This window comes from Macrobrachium nipponense, chromosome 8 (assembly GCF_015104395.2).
Source record: "Macrobrachium nipponense isolate FS-2020 chromosome 8, ASM1510439v2, whole genome shotgun sequence".
Lineage (NCBI taxonomy): Eukaryota > Metazoa > Arthropoda > Malacostraca > Decapoda > Palaemonidae > Macrobrachium > Macrobrachium nipponense.
Window position 1 is genome coordinate 78166970 of NC_087203.1, and position 22536 is coordinate 78189505.

The 22536-nt window shown below is 45.2% G+C and overlaps 1 protein-coding gene across 5 annotated transcripts in view; it reads left to right on the forward strand.

The window, feature by feature from the left end:
• The window catches only part of LOC135222868 (choline transporter-like 1), a 534082-nt gene that overhangs the window by 460213 nt on the left and 51333 nt on the right, over window positions 1-22536 (forward strand). For all 5 annotated transcript variants that reach the window (XM_064261214.1, XM_064261216.1, XM_064261218.1 and 2 more), the window contains exons 13-14: window positions 1177-1330; window positions 18928-19149. In XM_064261214.1, coding sequence (XP_064117284.1) covers window positions 1177-1330; window positions 18928-19149 — 376 coding nt within the window. The remainder of the gene's footprint in view (window positions 1-1176; window positions 1331-18927; window positions 19150-22536) is intronic.

A 22536-nucleotide genomic window follows, 5' to 3' on the forward strand; every position in this document is an offset into this window, starting at 1 on the left:
AGGTACGCATGCCTCCCTCTTTTAATTTGGTCCAGAGTCTGACCTCTGATCCTGCGGTGCACACCCCAATCAGCTGGGCAGAGGCTAGGATCCCTCCCTCTGCTCTTTCGACTAGGGAGGGAATCCAAGGTAGGACGAACACCAGTCTGTTCATAAGACTCAGATTCCACCCACCAATAAGTGAGTCTTCCTATTGTAAAGGACCGATGGTTTGTATACCGTATCGGAACAAATAACAATTTGTCGAAAATTGTATTTTTCCTTACTATACAAACCTGAGGTCCTTTACATATAGTCCCACCTCATGCCATCCCTCACTCTGCATTTCCTGGGCCTCAAGCAAAGTGGCTCCTCGCCTCGCAGTCGAGCGTACCGCTAACTGCCGGACAAGTAGTTAACTACCGAACCCCTTGTTCGAAAAGCTTACGACCAGTTCAGCTGCCGCTAAGTACCTTCCTATTGTAAAGGACCTCAGGTTTCTAAAGTTTGGAAAAATACAATTTTTGACAAATTGTTATTTTGAAAACTAAGCGTGCTGTGATTTTTTGAAAAAAACTTTTTTTCCGCTTCGGCGCTCACTCCCAAATGCTGTCAGCATACGGGAGACACTTTGGAAATACTGGCGCGGTGTTTAAGGGTTAAGGTAAACCGAGTAACAAAATGGGACTGTAAACTTAACTTAATGGCTAACATTTTCTTTATCATTATCAGGAAGGTAAACCAGGTAAACTTTTATGTCACAGAAGTCAAAACAAAGGCACAATCCAATAAAATAAAGAAAATGTACATACTGTAGGCAGATCTGTGAAAAAATCGTGGATGGAAATTATTTTGGTTCCAGTGGTAATTTCATGAATCTGTGAATTTGCAAATCCAGAAACAAATGCATGAGGTATGACTGTTTATGGAATTTGTTCATTTGCTTTACACTCACTTATGTAGTGTTTATTTGCTTTGAATTCACTGATGTAGTGACTGAAGTCATTCCTTTATAATGGCCTTATTTGAGTAACCACTCTTGTCAGTGTTCTGTAAAATTGTATATAATGTATTGTAATTTTATAGTTTAATATGTCATTAAATGATAGATATTCAATTCTTTTATCTCAAATTTGTTAAATCAATATAGTTAACATTATCATAAACTTCTAAGGTTTACATTATCATTTATTGCAGGTGCAAAGACCCAGAACACATCTGTGCAAGGTGTGGCCTGAAGCTCTGTTGTTGTTGTTTATGGTGTTTTGAACATCTGCTCAAGTACATGAATCATAATGCATACACAGTCACAGCCACAAGAGGCACAGCATTTTGCGAGTCTGCAAAAATAGTAAGTGTAATGTTTCTTTGATATGTATCACTGTCATATGTAGAACCTATAGTGAATGTTGCATAACCATCTTCGTTTAAATATTTCCCAGACATATATTTAATAATTAAAGATACTCTCTAGAAATTTGAGCAAAATTAGAAAATAAGAACAGGAGAAAACCAGAGAAATGGGAAAAGAATAGACTAATATAATGGCATATTCGCACAACTAGCAAATTTATATACGAGCTGTACTAAGGTAATTAGAAAATTGCAAAGCCTGCAAAGCCCACAAAATGAGACAAATAGATAAAAACAAATATCAGGGTTCCATGAAAATACAACCCACTGTTACACAGTGCTACTACCACCAGTAGGTGTCGGCACAGGTACCCAAATGCATTGGGATTTCAGAAATTCCACTGCAGGGCCCATCTCGTATTTATGATAATAATAGCAATACAGTGTTCCCCCCGTATTCGCGTTCTCCGGATTCGTGGACTCACACATTCGCGGATTTTTCTTTGGAACCTATCTAGAAATTATTTGCGGATGGTCTCGCCCATTCGCGGAATTTTCCGACGAAAATAATCACTAATAGTGTATTTTGATGTTTATTTTCATGACTAAATACATTTTTATGATACAAAAATGATTTACTAATTTTCAAATATTAATTTTGATTAATACTGTATTAGTAAGTTTAATAAGTTTAAATATCACATAATGAAAATAATAATTCTCTCTCTCTCTCTCTCTCTCTCTCTCTCTCTCTCTCTCTCTCTCTCTCTCTCTCTCTCTCTCTCTCTCTCTCTCTCTCCTACAAAGATGTATGTTTTTTTGTATGATAAATAAATGATTTACTATTTTCAAATATTAATATTAATTTATACATCAATAATATCAATTCATTAAAGAAAATACCAATAGTGAATTAGTAAGATTTTAGCTTATAAATTTAAAAAATTATGGAAGAATGAAGGAAATCCCAGTCAGATTCTTTCTCTAACTCCAGGTATCAAGTTAAGTGACCGGAGGGGGAAGGAGCTGATTTGTTGCTGCCATCAAGTGCTCATGAAATTTCCACCCCCCCCCCCCCCCCTCTCTCTCTCTTTCTCTCTCTCTCTCTCTCTCTCTCGTCTCTCTCTCTCTCCTCTCTCTCTGTTATTTGCTGTAGGTATATATTTTTAATGGTAAAATGTTTAAGACGACTTTAAAATGATATTAATATATAACCTCAAAGATTAATGCAGTAATAGGTTAGTAATTTTAGGTATATTTGAAGTAGGATGTTATTAAAGATATACATTTGGCATCTGAACTTTCAAGATAGGCAGTTATAAGCATTTTTAGTGGTGGTTTTAACTATTCGCGGGGGTGTCTGGTACACATCCCCCGCGAATACGGGGGGAACACTGTATAATTGGTATGACTGCAATAATAGCATTAATAAAATAACGATCTGTAAAAAGAGCCAACAAATGGAGCCCACCACTTCAGGGAATCAAAAGAAGAACTAGCCTACCAGATCAATTAATAATTTCATGAATTAGGAAAAGTAATGTCTCAGTTGTTTCATTGAGGAACATGTTTTACAACTTATGATTAGTTGACATATTACAAACAGAAGTGAACTATTCTGTTTCATCAAAAAATAAAGAAAGTCTCTTTCTGTCTCAATGTGTACATGCACGCACATGCCCTAATCATGAGTTTTTTCCGATACGTATACAAACCCTCGGTCCTTTAACAATAGGAATGTAACTTAGCGGCAGCTGAACCGGTCGTAAGCTTCGAACAAGGGAGTTCGGTAGTTAAATGCTTGTCCGGCAGTTGGCAGTCAGCTCGACTGCGAGGAGAGGAGTCACTTTGCTTTTGGCCGCGCTGGTGGTTAGACGTGTTGCTCGCCTCTCTGCCCGCTTCTAGTCGTATGCTTTGTTTTCTTCACTGCGTGAAGGCTTTTCTCTTTCCCTCTTACTGTGTGTGTATGTGTAAGGCTGTACGTAAGTACGTGTCTGTTTTGTATATCCAATACGGTGATTTTTGTGATTTGCAATGGAATCCCGAGAGCCGGAGACACCCCCCCCTTCAGCCACAGATTGTGCCCTGGTGTGGAGGGCCGTAAGTGTGGGGCCTTTCGGTCCTCTGTAGAGGTTGATCCTCACGAATTTTGTACTCAGTGTCGAGGGCGAGAATGCTCTCGCACCAAGCCATACATCTTAGATAAGAAGATGGCTGCTCTCATCTTCCCCGGCGGTAAACCGACCTCCTGCGTCGACCTGGAGGCGGCGGCCCCTTACATCGCCACCATTCAAGAGCAGGTGGCTTTAGCTGCGTAGGAGCCTGGTAACCAAGAAGTCCTAGAAGAAGTAGCAGCTCTCAACCTGGACCTCGAGCCCATGACGGTAGACGCCGCAGGTAGGAGTGTGAGTGAGGCAGGTTTGGTAGGGGCTTAAGGTCTTCCCTTGAGTCATTCTAGATCTTCTTCTCCTGTTGCTTCTAGTCGGTCAGACCGAAGTCCACCCAGGTGATCCCTAAGCTTAAAGGGACGCGCGAAATCAAGACGCTTCACAAGACTCTGTCAAAGAAGTCTTGTTCGGGTGGCTCTCAGAAAACTCCGGTTCACCATCCTGGAGGAGAGAAACCTAGAACTTCTTCTCATTCCAAGGGCTCCAGAAGTAAGTCTTCTAAGGACAAGGCTCAGCTCCTACCCGACCCTGAGCCTTCGACCTCGACAGGAGCCTGTCCTAGGACCCCCAAGGAGAAGCTGGAACCCACTCCGTTCGATACAGACTCATTTACTGCAAATATTATGCAGCAAATGGGTAGTCTGGTCGGGAACTTGGTTCAAAACAAGTTCCAGGAGATGTTCACCCAGATCTCATCTTCTTTGGAGGAGTCAGGCCAGTCAATCCGGGCTATTTCGGAGAGACTGGTCACTCAGGACTCCGTGAGAACCCCGCGACAGGTCTTGCACAGTCCAGCATGGCAGCCCAAACCATGCCAAATTATAATACTCTCCCTCCTTACACGGCGAGTAATCCCTGGAGGATTTCGTCGTACGCTCCCTTCAAGGACGGGATGCTGACGTTGGGGGACTGTGGAACTCGAAGGCTTGAGGACTTCGAGTTTCATCCTGCAGATTTGCAACCCCCCTTCATCGGTTATGCTCGCCTTACGGAGGCGGCCATGAGGAGAGAGGACAAGATCCCAAAGGAGACAGTTATCCTCTCCCGGGATCAAGCCCAACGCGATTGGCTTAGGAGCTGGAAAGATTGGGATTGTATAAACACCAGGGTCCAAGCGTTTAAAAGCGCTTTCACAATGTTCGTAGTCGACGGAAAAACGCCCATCCTGTGCACTACGAAGGTGACGGAGCTGACGATGCAGGCTGCGATGAGAGACGAGCCAATGCCGCAGCCGGGAAACGGAGCCTACATCGCTCCTTCTCCCCGGAATGGAAGATCTATGGTCGGATCTCCCGGCCACCTTTTTGGTCGGGAAACTAAAACCAGACTGCGGCATCATGCAATTTAGTGAGAGGCTACCTAGACTTCCAGACAGCCTCATCCAGGCTGAATTCGACACCCGAATAAGACTGTCCAGATCCCTCAATACACTTGTCATGACAGAGGTATCATCTCTGATGTACGGAGATGAACCTCTGTTTAAAATCATAGCCAAATCACAATTGCAGCAGGCAATTGATTAATTATTTAATTTAAATAGTTTGAGATTCAATTTCTTGAAAAATGTTTTATTTGTATTAATATTTTTGTACACCACAACCATCTACGTCAAAGTCACAGCCTCAACAACAGTTTCTGCTGGTGGCGCAGCCTCAAAACCAAGCTTCCACCTCCTACGCTGTCTCCCCGGCCTTCAACCCAGTATTTGAAGGCCAGTCCTTTCAACAGGTTCGGCAGGGGTAGCAAAGCTAGAGGTGCCTTTTGTCAGAGAGGCGGCGGAAGAGCATCCAGCCGAGGTAAACTTACGAGGAGGGAGACTGTTCCTCTTTCGACACAGGTGGAGGTTCAGCAACTGGGCACAGAGCATTGTGTCCAAAGGACTAGGATGGAGCTGGATCAAAGGTCCTCCTCCATCCAAAATCTTCTATCAACAGCCAACAGCGGAATTGATAGAGTACGCCCAAGAACTCTTTCAGAAAGTAGTGTCAAGAGTCAAGCACTTAAAGTTTCAAGGTCGCTTGTTCAGTGTGCCAAAGAAAGGCACAAACAAACGAAGAATAATTCTAGACTTGTCCCGTCTAAAGTTATTAATTCGGTGCGACAAGTTCAGAATGCTGACTATCTCGCAGGTGCGGACCTTACTACCCCGTGGGGCCATCACCACCTCTATCGATCTTACGGACGCATACTATCATGTTCCAGTAGCAATACACTTCCGCCCGTTCCTAGGTTTCAGGCTAGGGAACAAGGCATTCTCCTTCAAGGTAATGCCTTTCGGGCTCAATGTGGCCCCCAGAATTTTAACAAAATTGGCGGAGACAGTGGTTCAAGAACTCAGATCTCAGGGAATAATGCTAGTTGCGTATCTGGACGATTGGCTCGTTTGGGCCACAAGCATCGAGGAATGCCACAAAGCAACGGTCAAAGTAATCTAGTTTCTGGAACACTTAGGATTCCAGATAAACAAGACCAAGTCCCGGTTGACACCGGAGTCTCGCTTTCAATGGTTGGGCATTCAGTGGGACTTGAACTCACACACTCTATCAATTCCATCTTTGTAGAGGAGAGAAATAGCCAAAGCAACCAGACAATTTCTCAAGTGCAAGCAAACGTCTCAAAGGAGCCAGGAAAGGATCCTGGGCTCTCTACAATTTGCTTCGGTAGCGGACGTTCTGCTAAAAGAGCAAACAACAGACCCCGGGACAAACTATCCACTATCCCGGTGATCTTACGCAAACGCCTCCGCCCCTGGACGGAGGTCAAGAATTTGTCGAAGTAAATTCCTCTTCAGTTCCCTCCGCTGGCTTTAGTTATCCACACAGATGCATCACTAAGCGGCTGGGGAGGGTACTCTCAGTACAAGAAGGTACAAGGAACCTGGTCCCTTCCATTCCGCCAGCTCCATATCAACGTATTGGAAGCTATGGCAGTGTTCCCCACCCTGAAAAAACTTCACCCAGCCAAGAAATCTCACATCAAGTTGGTGTTAGACAGTGCAGTGGTAGTACACTGCATCAACAGGGGAGGCTCCAAGTCAAGCCATGTGAACCATGTCATGATAGCCATATTTTCACTGGCAGCCAAGAACAAATGGCACCCGTCCGCCACACACCTAGCGGGAGTAAGGAATGTGATAGTGGATGCGCTATCTTGCTCAGTCCCACTAGAGTCGGAGTGCTCCCTGGACAAGCAGTCATTCAATTGGATCTGTCAGCAAGTCCCGGGGCTTCAGGTGGATCTCTTCGCCACGGAGTTGAATCACAAACTCCCTTGCTACGTGGCTCCCAACCTGGACCCTCTGGCTTATGCCACGGACGCCATGGCTATAGACTGGAATCAATGAAAGAAGATTTACATCTTTCCTCCAGTGAATCTTCTTTTGAAGGTTCTGAACAAACTCAGAACGTTCAAGGGCCACATTGCAGATTATCCCAACTAGTACAAACGAAGACTGTGTACGCTTCCTCAGGAATTCAGAAAACCCTAACTTTATGTACTTCATGAAGTTTGAGGCAAAAAGGGATGCCAACATTGACCCTCAAAACATCCTATTCTTAGAATCGGATAAACGAGAGTCAACCCTTCGTCAGTATGACTCAGCAGTTAAAAAACTAGCTATTTTCCTGAGGAAGTCTGAATCTCAAACCATGACAACCAATCTGGCCATCTCCTTTTTTAGATCGCTATTTGAAAAAGGTTTAGCAGCTAGTACTATCACTACTACTAAATCGGCACTAAAGAAAATCTTCCAGTTTGGTTTCAAAATAGATCTAACAGACTTATTTTTCATCTATCCCTAGAGCCTGTGCTAGACTCAGGCCATCAGAGAGGCCTAAGTCTGTGTCATGGTTCTTAAATTATGTTCTCAAACTAGCCTCAGACACTGATAAGGGATTTTGACGAAGGAAAAATCTATTTCTGGGCAAGGGCCTGTTTCGCCCAGTGAAATGTCCCTTTAGCACACATTTCTAAGGTAAATATTGCTAACATTACCAGAGAAAAAGCTAAGTTGGAATGTCAGAATATTCTGACTCGCTCACCTTATATAAAAGTTGTCGGTATGGTTTCTGGGGCGAGTGAAACCACTACCACAGGCCTCTTACCATTTAGATCCATCCTTTTACAAAATCCTCCTACCTGAGAGGGCCGATGCAAGGCCCGCACCCAGCTACTACTACTACTAGCGCTCCTGACGCCACCACCAGCACCTCTAGCGGTCATCCTTGGAGTTAGACTGTCAAGCTTGGGCCCAAGGGTGGGTGTAAAGGAGGGTGGGATTTCACTGGGCGACATGGGCCCTTGCCCAGAAATAGATTTTTCCTTCGTCAAAATCCCTTTTCTGGGCTCAGCCCGTGTCGCTTCGTGAAATAGTACCAGAGAAATGGTCACAAGCTTGAATGAGGATATAATATGAGTAAGGAAAGAATAAAAAACAATTGATATCAAAGTACTATAGTCTAGAAAAACTTATGACTATAAAGATTATAATACATACTAAGACTACTTATGAAAACTTATATTAATCTTACAACTAGATACAAATTAACAGATTATATACATGTGTGAGTAATCCTAGCATAAAAATAAGGAAAACATCACAATAAGTGCCCTTTTAGGCATCTAAGGCATTAAAAGGGGTACATGGTGGCAGAATTGCAGGAAGGATGTCAGTGAGGCAGGTAGAAAGGAGATCTGGATCTAATTACTAAACTACTTAAGCAGTGTCAGGAGAAACTGTGTTTCCCACTGCCACTGGTGGGAATTTAAGAGCTTCTAAGGATTTAAGGTAGTGACGTTTGAAAACTGTCGGAGATTTCCAGCCTGTATACTTTTTCAGATCATCAAAATTCATATGTTGAAAGTAGTTGATCGAGGTAGCTACTGCCCTAATATCGTGAACTTTGGGGAACAAGTATGGGTTGGCTTGTTTAATAAAGTATAAAATTTGTTGTCTAATACCTTTTAAGGAAATGGTGCCACCCTTTTCCCTTGTAAACAAAGGACCAGAGGATCTCTTGGCTGTCCTGGAAAGATATGCTTGTAAGGCAGTAACTGGACATAAGGAAGGTTCCTGAGGAAGAGGAAGGATCTTCCAAGGAGCCCATATCATTGATGGATCCTCGTTTCTGGCCAAGAATTGACGATCTGGAGAGAGAAGAACTTCTCCTGACGGGAGAAATTCTATATGACCTGAGTCTCTAGATAGAGCCGACAGTTCAGATACCCTGGCTCCTGAGGCCAGACTTAAAAGAAATAATGTTTTCCTCAGGAGGGGTAAGAAATCACATGAGTTGTTATCAGTATCTGAAGCCAGTTTGAGAACATCATTCAAGAACCATGACACTGAGCTAGGCCTCTCTGATGGTCTGAGTCTAGCACAGGCTCTATGAATAGATGAAAAATAGGAGTCTGTTAGATCTATTTTAAAACCATACTGGAATATTTTCTTTATTGCTGATTTAGTAGTAGTAATAGTACTGGCTGCTAAACCTTTTTCAAATAATGATCTGAAGAAGGAAATAACCAGGTTGGTAGTCATGGTTTGAGATTCGGTCCCTCTCAGAAAATTGGCTAGTTTCTTAACGGCTGAGTCATATTGACAAAGGGTCGATTCTCTTTTATCTGATTCTGCATCCCTTTTAGCCGCGAACTTCGTGAAGTCCATAAAGTTAGGGTTTTGAGAATTCCTGAGGAAGCGAACAGTGTCTTCATTTGCACTACTTGAGATAGCTTGGGATGGGGAATCCGTTGAGGTCGGAGACCCAATTCCAGCAGGAGTGGGAACCAGTTGCTCTTGGGCCAATTGGGGGCTACTAGGGCAACCTGTCCCTTGAAGGTCCTGAGTTTGCCCAGAACTTTCAGTAGAAGATTCACTGGAGGAAAGATGTAGATCTTCTTCCATTGATTCCAGTCTATGGCCATGGTGTCCGTGGCATAAGCCAGAGGGTCCAGGTTGGGAGCCACATAGCAGGGAAGCTTGTGGTTCGACTCTGTGGCGAAAAGATCCAACTGGAGCCCTGGAACCTGCTGGCAGATCCAATTGAATGAACGCCTGTCCAGAGACCACTCCGACTCTAGAGGGACTGAGCGAGACAAGGCATCTGCTATCATGTTCTTCACTCCCGCTAGGTGAGTGGAGGACAGGTGCCATTTGTACTTGGCTGCCAGAGAAAATATGCCTATCATGACATGGTTCACATGACTTGACTTGGAGCCTCCTCTGTTGATGCAGTCTACTACTACTACACTGTCTAACACCAGCTTGATGTGAGATCCCTTGGCTGGCAGAAGTCTTTTGAGAGTGAGGAATACCGCCATAGCTTCCAGCACATTGATATGGAGCCGGCGGAATGGAAGGGACCAAGTCCCTTGTACTTTTTTGTACTGAGAGTACCCTCCCCAGCCGCTTAGTGAAGCATCCATGTGGATAACTAATGCCGGAGGAGGAAACTGGAGAGGAATTGACTTTGATAAATTCTTGACCTCCACCCAAGGGCGGAGACGTTTGCGAAGAATCGCCGGGATAGCTGACAATTTGTCCCGGGACTTGTTGTTTGCTCTCGAGCGCCAGACACGGTTTATGTCTAGTTTTGCCTTCAGCAGAATGTCTGTTACCGAGGCAAATTGAAGAGAGCCTAGGATCCTTTCCTGGCTTCTCCTGGATGTCTGTTTGCACTTGAGAAATTGCCTGGTTGCTTTGGCTATTTCTTTCCTCTTGTCCGACGGAATTGATAGTGTGTGGGAGTTTAAATCCCACTGAATGCCGAGCCACTGAAAGCGAGAGTCCGGTGTCAGCCTGGACTTGGTCTTGTTTATCTGGAACCCTAGATGTTCCAGAAACTGTATCACCTTGACCGTTGCTTTGTGGCATTCTTCGATGCTTGTTGCCCAAACAAGCCAATCGTCCAGATACGCAACTACCATTATCCCCTGGGATCTGAGTTGTTGAACTACTGTCTCTGCTACCTTTGTAAATACCCTGGGGGCTACGTTTAGCCCGAAGGGCATTACTTTGAAGGAGAATGCCTGGTTCCCTAGCCCGAAACCTAGGTACAGGCGGGAGTGTCTTGCCACTGGGATGTGATAGTATGCGTCTGTAAGATCGATAGAGGTGGTGACGGCCCCACAGGGAAGTAAGGTCCGCACCTGCGAGATAGTCAGCATCTAGAACTTGTCGCAACGAATGAATAACTTTAGACGGGACAAGTCTAGAATTATTCTTCGTTTGGTTGAGCCTTTCTTTGGCACGCTGAACAAGCGACCTTGAAACTTTAAATGCTTGACTTTTGACACTACTCCTTTCTGAAGGAGCTCTTGGGCATACTCCATCAATTCTGTTGTTGGTTGTTGATAGAAGGTCTTGGATGGAGGGGGGCCTTTGGTCCAACTCCATCCTAGGCCTTTGGACACAATGCTCTGTGCCCAGTTGCTGAACCCCCATCTGTGTCGATAGAGGAACAGTCTCCCTCCTACCTGAGGGTTCTCGCTGGCTTGGGGCAGGTCGAGATCTGCGCCCCCCATAGGTGCTTCCTCCGGCTGGTTGCTCCTCCGCCACCTCTCTGGCGAAAGGCACCCCTAGCCCTGCTGCCTCTTCCGAACCTATTAAAGGGTTGGAAAGACTGGCCCTCAAACACTGGGTTGAAGGTCGGAGAGACAGCAAAGGAGGTAGAAGCTTGACCCTGAGGAGTCAACAGCAGAAATTGCTGTTGAGGCTGAGCCTTTGATGTAGAAGGCTGTGCCACTTGGGAAACTGGCACTGCCTGCACTACCTGCTGTTGTTGGGGAGCCTGGAAAGGCTGGAATTTCCTAGGCTTTTTGGGTTTTCTGGCTGAAGAAATTGACTCCGGCTTCCTCTTACTTGAAAGACCCCAACGAACCTTAAGACTCTGGTTGAGTCTTGTTGCTTCGTATTGTACCGAGTTGACAACCGATTCTGGGAAAAGGTCAGCGGCCCAGATCGGAGCCGCCAGCAACTTGTTTGGTTCAGGCGGATGGTGGCTTCCTGCAGAACATGTTTTCTGCAGTTACGCCTTGCCACTACGAAGTCATACAAGTCACATTGTACGGTATGCAAATGTGGCTTGACTATAAGTTTGAACAGAGGCTCGTTACCATATGTAATGGCCGAAACCTCTGTCATAACCAGGGTATTGAGAGACCTGCCCAACCTGGTTCTTGCGTCAAACTCAGCCTGGATGAGGCTGTCCGGGAGCCTGGGAAGCCGTTCACTGAATTGTATTATTGCACAATCCGGCTTTAGATTCCCGACCGTAAAGGTGGCTGGGAGATCTGCCCAAAGATCTTCCATACCTGGAAGGAGGAGTGACGTGGGCTCCGTTTCCCGGAGCTGAGGTATCAGCTCGTCTCTCATGGCGGCCTGCAAAGTCAACTCCGTCACTTTTGTGGTGAACGGAATGGGGGTCTCTCCGTCCACCACAAAAATGGTAAAAGCGCTCTTAAACGCTTGCATCCTTGTGTTGATGCACTCCCATTCTTCCAGGCTTCTCAGCCAGTCCCGCTGAGCCTGATCCCGACCGAAGATTACGGTCTCTTTAGGGATCTTATCTTCCCTCCTCATAGCTGCCTCCGTAAGGCGGGTGTAACCAATGAAGGGGGGTTGCAAGTTTGTTGGATGGAACTCGAAGTCCTCAAGCCTTCGAGTTCCACAATCCGCCAACGTTAGCATCCCGTCCTTAAAGGGGCCATAGGACGAGATCCTCCTGGGATTACTCCCCGTGTAAGGAGGGAGGGTGTTGTAGTCCGGCATGGCTTGGGCTGCCACACCGGGCTGAGGAAGAGCTGCCGTAGGGTTTTCCCGGAGACCTGCGATCAGGTTCTCTTGACTGGCCAGCCTTTCCGAGATGTCCCGGATCGACTGGCCTTACTCCTCAAAGGAAGACGAGATGTGGGAGAGCATCTCCTGAAACTTGTCTTGGACTAAGTTTCCCACTAGACTGCCCATTTGCTGCATGATGTTTGCAGTGAAGGCGTCGGAGTCGAAAAAACTAGGTTCCTGCTTCCCACTGGGAGTCTTAGGACGCGTCCCCGTAGAGGTTGAAGGCTCAGGATCAGTCAGGAGCTGAGCCTTGTCTCTGGAGGACTTGCCTCTGGACCCTTTGGAGTGAGACGACGACTTGGGTTTCTCTGCTTCGGGATGGTGAGCCGGAGTCTTATGAGAACCGCTAAGAGCCGTCTTCTTAGACAGCGTCTTCTCGAGCGTCTTCACTTCTCGCTTTCCCTTAACTTTAGGGATAGCTTGGGTGGACTTCGGTCTAACCGAAAGTTCACCCTCCGAAAATCCTTGGAAGGAAGAGGAAGAGGGGATAGGGGAAGACGATCCAGATTGGCCCAAGGGTAAACCTTGAGCCCCTAGCAAACCTGCCTCACCCAATGTCCTACCTGCTGCCTCTACCGCCATGGGCTCAAGGTCCAAGTTTAGAGTTGCTACATCTTTAATGATCTCCGTGTTCCCAGGGTCCGCCAAGGCTTGAGCCACTTGATGCTGGATGGTGGCGATGTACGGGGCCGCCGCTTGCGGTTCAACGTAGGAGGTCGTCTTTCCGCCGGGGAAGATCAGAGCAGCCATCTTCTTGTCAAGGATGTAGGGCTGCCCCTTGGTGACGTTCCTCCCAAACCCGCCAACCCAGGCTTAAGGTGGTTGTAGCGGCGTCCCTGACAGCTTGAGCAGCCTGAAAGAGAGGGCTAGTATAAATACTAAGCTAGTTAAGACTAAAGTATATGATTCATATAGATATATCACTTATTAGGACTGTATACATATAGGCCAAATTTATACATGACAGTTGTTCTCCAGAAGGTACTTACTCCGGAGGTAACCTGGTCCACTAGATCGTAACAGATCGAGCAACTCTCGTGGTGCCAGACTGCTATGTCTCCGTAGCTGATGGCACAGACAGCATGGGTCTGGCAGACCTCGTGCCCACAGGGGTCCTGCAGGACAGCATTACAGCCAGATTCCTGGCAATGGGTGGCCTGTAAGTGAACAGATACATGGGTATCGACACTAACTAATTGGATTAAGTCCAAGAAGTGATACATTATAACACCGGAGGACACCGGAGTTATTTGACAAAAAAGGATTAGCCTCCGCTTGCTCTCCTGCCGTGAGTGGTGGGTGTCCGATAGAGCTGGTAAACTAGCTTCAGTGCATCTCCGGTGTTGCTGGAAGACGGAAATTCACCAAACCAGTAACCTGCCTATATGCCGGAGTGAGGAGTACGAGAACAGCGGGGAGGAGCATGAGGAGGCTAGTAAAAACTAGTCGGGGGAGCGTAGCTCCGCTGTAACAGATGCACGTAAGCAGGAGGAGAACCCGGATGGTGAGCAGGGACTCCGCCGACTTAGCGAAAATAAAAAGGAATATAAACAAGGAACAATAAAATAACATAAAATAAAATAAGGTAACACGTGGAGAAAACATGCGGCGGGGCTTCTCTTCAGTCACCACACCTGAGGTCTGGCAGAGCCAGAGGGGCCAACCGCCGGAGCGGTGGGGAGGGTGGTGACTCGGGGTGAGAGAGAGCTGATCGGAAACCGAGGAGGTCTGAGCGCGGCCGAGTCGGATGGCCAGCCGAGACCGACCGCACGGGAGACCCCCCCTGGTACCTAAGAATGAGAGCGGTATGAGCTGAGCCAGCCTCGGATGTCCCCCTGCAGACTCCGTATCCCCCGTATCCCCCCGTGGAGAGGGGGAAGAAGGGAGGGAGCTCGGATGGTTGTCATGGGCACGGGAGCGAACGGTACTCCTCCCTTGGGGGGGGGGGGGGGAGAGGAAGCGTGGGGGACAGTAGCCAGGTGGCTCGTGGCGATCGCCTGGCTCGTCGTGAACGTGGTGAAGACCACGCAGTAAGACAGGCCAGGCGGTCTGAGGTGGCTTAGGCTACCTCTAACCATCTCAAAGCATGCATCAAAATAGGCTAACGGAACATGGGGAAGAGGGAAGAGAAATAAGCAGACCGAGAGAAAGCGAAGTCCTGGAGGAGCTAGACGAGCCAACCAAGAAGGGAGGACGCCTAACAACTTGGGAGCTGGCCTCTGCCGATACGTAGGAACAGAGGGTGGCGGCCAGGGTGGGCAGGACTAAAAGGAAGTACAATGTCCTAAAAGGAGCCTAAACAGACCTAAACAAAGGAACATGCATGCATGAAAACTGAGCTAAGGAGCGATGTAGGCTACAAGCTCAACAGAGCTTAGGAATCCCTGTGAAAAGCTAAGCATAAATAAACATGGAAAAACTGCACAACGCATAAGAATGTAAGCATATATACTGCTAATATTCAAGCTACAATGGTATAGGAGACCGAAGAAGCATGAAACAATGAAACGTGGGACGAGCCGCCTGAGACGACTCTATAACCAGGCCGAAGGAGTCGCCGTCTTATAACCTAAATAAAATTGGTTAAATGGGTCCCTGACTGGCTAAATATAAGTGAAACACTTCTAGCAGTACTTAACTTAGATGCAGTGATGGCTTGGAGTTCCATGATAAGGATAAATCCAGAAATCAAAGTCCATGATAAGGATAAATCCAGAAATCAAAGCACAAAACACAGCGAAGAAAAAACACGTGTGCACAAGATGGTACTAACGAAAAGGATGACCACTAGAGGCGCTGGTGGTGGCGTCGGGAGCGCTAGTAGTAGTAGTAGTAGCTGGGTGCGGGCCTTGCATCGGCCCTCTCAGGTAGGAGGATTTTGTAAAAGGATGGACCTAAATGGTAAGAGGCCCGTGGTAGTGGTTTAACTCGCCCCAGAAACCATACCGACACCTTTTATATAAGGTGAGTGAGTCAGAATATTCTGACATTCCAATTTAGCTTTTTCTCTGGTAATGTTAGCAATATTTACCTTAGAAATGTGTGCTAAAGGGACATTTCACGAAGCGACATGGGCTGAGCCCAGAAAATGATTCATGTGACTTTTTACCCCTCCTGAGGAAAACATTGTTCCTTTTAAGTCTAGCTTCAGGAGCCAGGGTATTTGAACTGTCGGCTCTATCTAGAGACTCAGGTCATACAGAGTTTCTCCCTTCAGGAGAAGTCTTACTTTCTCCAGATCGTCAATTTTTAGCTAAAAATGAGGACCCACTGGTGAGGTGGGCCCCGTGGAAAATTCTCCCACTTCCTCAGGACCCATCCTTATGTCCAGTTACTGCCCTAAGAGCATACCTTGCTAGAACGGCCTTAAGATATTCAGGCCCTTTATTTATGAGGGAAAAAGGTGGCACTATTTCCTTAAAAGGAATTAGACAACAAATATTATATTTCATTAAACAAGCCAACCCAGAATCTTTCCCCCGGGTACATGACATTAGGGCAGTAGCTACCTCAGTTAATTACTTTCAGCATATGAATTTTGATGATCTGAAAAAGTATACAGGCTGGAAATCTCCGACAGTGTTCAAACGTCACTACCTCAAGTCCTTAGAAGCACTTAAATTTCCAACATTGGCAGCGGGAAACAGAGTTTCACCTGACACTGCTTAAGTAGTAATAAGTAGCTTAGATCTAGATCTCCTTTCTACCTGCCCCAATGACATTCTTCCTGTGGCTCTGCCACCATGTAACCTTTGTCATGCCTTGGATGCCACATGTTGTACATAGTTGTAATGTTTCCTTGTTTTTATTTTAGGATTACTCACACAGTCTGTTATATTGTATTTAAATTTTAAGGTTAATATTAAGTTACTATGTTTATTCTTAAGCCTTCAGTATATTTATTTCTAGTTCATAAGTTTATTTTTAGATTATACTAATTAACCTTAATTGTTTTTCATTTTTCCTTACAATATGTCATTGTACTCCTTTGTTCCAAGCTTGTGGCCAATTCTCTGGTACTATTTCACGTAGCGACACGGGCTGAGCCCAGAAAAGGGATTTTGACGAAGGAAAAATCTATTTCTGGGCAAGGGCCCATGTCGCCCACTGAAATCCCACCCTTCTATTATAACCCCACCCTTGGGCCCAAGCTTGGGGGGCTAACTCCAAGGATGCCGTTAGAGGCGCTAGTGGTACCGTCAGAGGCGCTAGTAATAGTTGTAGCTGGGAGTGGGCCTTGGATCGGCCCCTCTCTGGTAGAGGGATTTCGAAGAGGGATGAATCTAAATGGTAAGAGACCCATGGTAGTGGTTTCACTCGCCCCAGAAACCATACCGACACCTTTATATATAAGGTGAGCGAGCCAGAATATTCTGGCATTTCCATTTTAGCTTTTCTCTGGTATGTTAGCATTAATTTACCTTAGAGATATGTGCTAAAGGGACATTTCACTGGGCGACATGGGCCCTTGCCCAGAAATAGATTCTTCCTTCGTCAAAATCCCTTTTTATTCCCTTACAGGTCGACAAAGGTGCGCGTGTGTATGCGTTTGCCTAAATTGCACAAGGGTGTAAAGACTTTCGGCGCCTACTTTTGTATATATATATATATATATATATATATATATATATATATATTATATCTATATATATATATAAATATTATATAATATATATATATATATATAGATATATATATACATACATACATACATACATACATACATACATACATACAGATATGCAGGCAGTCCCCGGGTTACGACGGGTTCGGCTTACGACGTCCCAAAGTTAAGGCGCTTTTCAATTATATTCATCAGAAATTGTTTCCAGGGTTACGACGCATGTTCCAGGGTTACGACGCCTCCAATGCTGATCTGGCACAAGAAATATGACACCAAAAATGCAAAATAATCAATATTTGAAGGTTTTTGTGATGAAAAATGCAATAAGAATGCAGTTTACATAGTTTTCAATGCACCCAAAGCATTAAAAGTAAGGTTTTCTTAGGAATTTTGATGATGTTCCGGCTTACAACGATTTTTGGGTTACAACGTGTCATAACCAGGGGACTGCCTGTATATATATATATGAGTGTGTGTGTGTGTGTATAAAGCCAACCCTAAAGTATAAAAATAGAATTTATCAACAAAGTTTAATCATGAATCATGTACTAAAATGAAATTATAGATGATGGATGCTAAACCCATTAAGTATTCCCCAAAATAAAGTACGTAATTAATTACGTGGCAAGCTTGTTATGAAAGTATTAATTTCTGTCCCCCCCCCCACCAATTCTCTAATAAACAAAGGCATCTAAGACAAATCACTTCTTCATAATTGTAAAACTTTTAAAAGATAGAGGATTTTATAGTTCAACACGTTCTCAATTCCCAAGTGTCCTAGAGTTTGACCAGGCGCTCTTGATTTAAACACCAGAATATAAAAACTGTTAGAACGATCACACTTTTACAATCCCGTGACTCACAAATTAAACAAATCCGATTTCAAACAGACAAAAAGATTCCACAGAAATTTCCATTCTGTATCCAGGGACTTTCTGAACAATGTTCAGGTCAACCAACGTTCACTTGAACGTTAAGTCAATTTCCAGTCTCACGAGGGCAGAATCAAAGTAGTTTCTCACCGGATGATGAGACCTGATTTCAACCAGACCTGCTAAGTGCTGAATAATCATGAGACACCTGCACAATTGCTGAATATAGCAATCATTAGTAATATTGCAAGCATTATCACATACAGTGGTTCCCCGGTATGTGATCCCCCGTATTCATGGGTGATGTGTATCAGACACCATCACCCCTCCCCCACGAATAGTTGGAACCCCTATAAAATTTCTTAAAGTGGCCTATTTTGCTAGTTAAAACTCAGGAAAAACCCACTTAAAATTTTTATATCTGGTTTTTTAAATAGTTTTATCAGAAAAAGTGCATTTTATGATGAAATTGATAAATAAACAGGAATTTATGGATATTTCTCATAGGAAAATACCGCAAATAAGCAAATTTCCCTCAAACAATGTGGGGGATATGTTCCAGAGAAATCCGCAAATGCATGAGTCCGCAAATCCAGAGAACGCAAATAGGGGGCCACACTGTATCAGCATAATAAATACATCAAAGACAGAAATTTCCAGAAAATGGTACTGTACTAGAACAAACCTTTCTTCAAAGCACTGACTTTTAAAACTGCACAAACAATCCACTGTTGTCCTTGTTTGTGAGGAACACAAAGGGCCGTTGGATTCCAAATTGCATAACATAAAGTTACTCAGGGGACCTGCAAGATATTTCTAAAACAATTCAAGTGGTTTTTGCAAAGTATTGAGGCCCAAAGATAAGCTCATGAAATTTTTCTTGGTATATTGTGGATGATACTGGTAATTGTGTGGCTATCTAAGAGATAGATACTTTGGTAGTTATTTTATGTAGATCCTGTATTTATTATGAGAAATTGGATAGAATTAAGAAGCAGTTTCTTCAGATTTGTTCTCTACTCTTTATCATCAGTTATCGTCATATCAGTCATTTTTTCATATTTTATGAATAATTGTTTTTTCTCATTTTTACAGGCTTGGCGAGTAATTCTTACCAACATGTTACAAGTGGCTACAGTTAATAGTGTTGGGGATTTGATGCTGTTTTTAGCCAAGGTAGCTGTTACAGGGACCGTATGTTGCATTGCTCTTCCTGTCTTTCATAGTGATAAAACATTGCACCTGTATGCTGTTCCATTGTTTGTCACTGCAGTGTTTGCCTTTTTCATCACACACTGTGTCTTCTCTGTGTATGAGGTAGGATCAGTTCACCTTTATTTTGTAATTTCTTCAAATTATTTTTAATTCATATTTTGTTCATCACACTTACCTGTCAGATATATATATAGCTGTATTCTCTGAAGTCTGACAGAATTTCAAAACTCCCGGCACAGGCAGTGGTCGGCCAGGTGGTTAGTACCCATTCCCGCCACTGGGAGGCGGGTATCAGGAACCATTCCCATTTTCTATTCAGATTTTCTCTGTCGCCGGTACTGTAAACAACTGTTTTCAGTACCTCCGTCTTAGGATTTTGAAACTTCATTGCCGCTTGAGTATCCTAATTGTTTTTTGGTTTATTAACTTGGATTTGTGGCTAGGCATATGCTATCATAAATCTGATTTTTCTTTGTATAAGATGTCTGAATCTAGTTCGGCTAGTTTCAGACTTTGTTGTCTGCAAGGGGTAAGATGAGACTAACAAAACCTTTGGTAGATCCTCACTTAGTATGCACGACGTGGACGTGTTTCTTTGTTGAAAGATCAATGTAATTAGTGTGATGTTTGACTGATTCCGAAGGAAGATGTATGATTCGTATGTACGCAAATTAGAGCGTGATAGAATCAGGAGGTCTTCCTCCAAGACTGCATCAGTAAGCAGAAGTCAGGGTAATGAACCTACTAACCTCCTGTAGACTTTATTTTGCCTAACCCTGTGGTATGGCCTACGGGCCTAAAGGAAGTGTCTGCGAGAGGTAATGCCCTTTCTGTTATGGTGGATTCCATCCGTAATCTTGGAATCTAAAGTGCTCGCTCTCCAATCAGTGTTGTGAGTGTAGTGATGTTGAATTAGTGCCCCTATAACGCCTCTAGGTCTAGACCTCTGTCGGACTCCCAGGAACAGGGAGTGGGCAAGTCGAAAACCGAAGGAGAGTTACGGGGACTCCCCACCAATCTGGCGTTCCTTCGGCAGGACCTGAAGATGCTTCCCAGGCTGCCAAAGATCGTGCACATGCACGAATCCTAAAGGATTGCTTCTCGTCCTCCGAGGCGTCCTCCCCGTACAAGGGTTGGAGCTCTCGGAAGGACTCGCGCCCTTTAAACAGAAGCTTATAGAGGAGGACTCTTCTCGTCCTCTCTCTCTCGTCATGCGATTGCTATCGTCGCCTTAACATTGTGACGGCTTTCCACCGCAGAAGGAAAATAGGACGTCATCGCAGCAGGACGCTGTTTAGCGCCCAGATCGCTCTATCATTGTTACTGTGAAAAGGAAGAAGGCGTCCCCTCGTCTTCTCACAGGATCAGCCCTTCTCGGTTGGCCTCGTTTTTGCCAAGAGAAGGGCAAAACACATTTACTGCAGGAAGGATTCGAGGCTGTCTGTCAAGTCAGGCAGTCTCCTTCTCCTTCTTCTTCTCCTTGCTCGTCGCCTTCTACATCCTCGCACCCAAGAACGCACAGGCGTCCTTTTGAGTGCGTTTCTGAAAGTGTCGATGAGCATGACAGACGCAAGATGTCACACAGGCGGCTGTCGTCTTTGTCAGGAGTTGCGAACGTCCATAACACTCGTCCTGACGACGATCACCGTACATCTGCTTATGACGTTAGTGCGCTTCATGAGGGACGTTCGGCGTTCTATACATCAAGATGCTCGGCAGGACCCTCGAGAGGACTCCTTTCAGGATGCTTGGCGTTCTGTGCTATCAGGACGCTCGGCAAGGCCCTCGCGAGGATGTCTTTCGGAACGCGAGGAGGATGTCTTTCGGAACGCTCGGCGTTCCCTTTTTGAGCCCGTTTCTGGAAGCGTTCATTTGCCTTACAAAGACGCAAGATGTCGCACAGGCGGCCGTCGTCTTTGTCAGAAGGTAAGGAAGGTCCTTAAGGCTCGTCTTGAAGACTATCGCCGTACGTCTTCTTATAGTGCTCGCGCACTTCAGGAGCGGCGTGCGGCTCTCCATGACGCATCTCAGGTGGCCTTTTATGCATCAGGACGCTCGGCAAGATCCTCGCTGAGATGCCGTTCAGAACACTTGGTGTTCTATGTACCAATACGCTTGACAAGACTCTCGCAAGCACGCCTTTTGAAGACGGAAGACGCTCGACGTCATTAACATCGAGACGTTCGCCAGGACACTCGCGACAAGAACGCTCGTCAAGAGGACAGGACTCTCCACAGGACGTTCCTTTACAGGAACTTAATAAAGATTCGGAGTTGGCGGTGAGACATACCCGAACTTCTTCGAACCATCTTTCAGATAGAGGACCCCTGTTACGAACGGGAACTCAGGGTTTGATTATCGGACACTCTTCAGAACGCTCTGCAGCAGAATTCTTTACCGGAACTTCGCAAAGCTTCGGAGTTGCTATTAAGCATTCCCGACTTTCGTCTTTGAACCCTACTTCAAGTAGGAGACCCCCTTTTACGAGGTGATAGCAAGAGGAGGGTTCTCAGGGTTTCATTGCTACGCGGTCGGTTAGGGACTCTTCTCCTTTTCCCGTAAGGGAGACAGAGTCCTCGAGCGACTCGCAACCTGCGAACGAAGACGCCTTCTTTAAGACTGGTTTGCTGACAAGTTTCGGCCCTCGGTCCCTTGCTCTCCTCTCTTGCAGTGTGCTTTGTCGAAGAAAAGGGAAGTAGCCTGGTCTCATCAAGATGTCCATTTCACTTTCTACGAAGGGAGCGTTCAAGAGAATTCATGACTTGATGAAATCCAGGAAAATGCAAGGCAAGACTTCCTTTGCCCTACTTCCAGCAAGGTTAAGCGTAATAGCAGGTATCCGATATGAAATGGGAGAGGAAGCTGGTTGGAGAGTTCCTTCCTCTTCCCAGGACAATTTTACCAGCCAGATAGACCATCTGAAAGGGCTGTTCAGGACGATGGATATATTTAGCTCCTAGATTGGTATTTCGGAGCCCTGGACCTGCAGTCTTGGGGCCCTGACTCTCTTTCTCTAGAATAACTATCCAACCTGCATGGATAAGGTAGTCAGGTTGGTTCTGATGAGCTGGCATCTAGAAGAAGACTCTAGTAAACTTTAAGCAGATTTTGGTGTCATAAAACGCCTCTTCTGCGTTCGGGACTGCGCTGCCGAAGGGGAACATTAGGGTCCTGCCTGCCATAAGCCCAGTCTCTGATCAGGAATCCTGCCCTTTCCTCGATTTCTGCGGGAATCGGGAAGACTTTATGCTCGAATTCCTGGATTATTTTATGTCATGTAAGTGGGTTTCCCCCATTAACAAGATACTAAACGTTTTGTCGAGTAAGTGGGTAACCCCTCATTAATGAAATATAGACCCTTTGTCACTTAAATGGGTTAGTTCTCATTGACAAATATCTCGATAACATTTTATCGCGTAAGCGGATAAGTTCTCATTGACAAGATTCGGAAGAGCTCTCATTCATTTGTAGAGGCTCGTCCATGAAAAA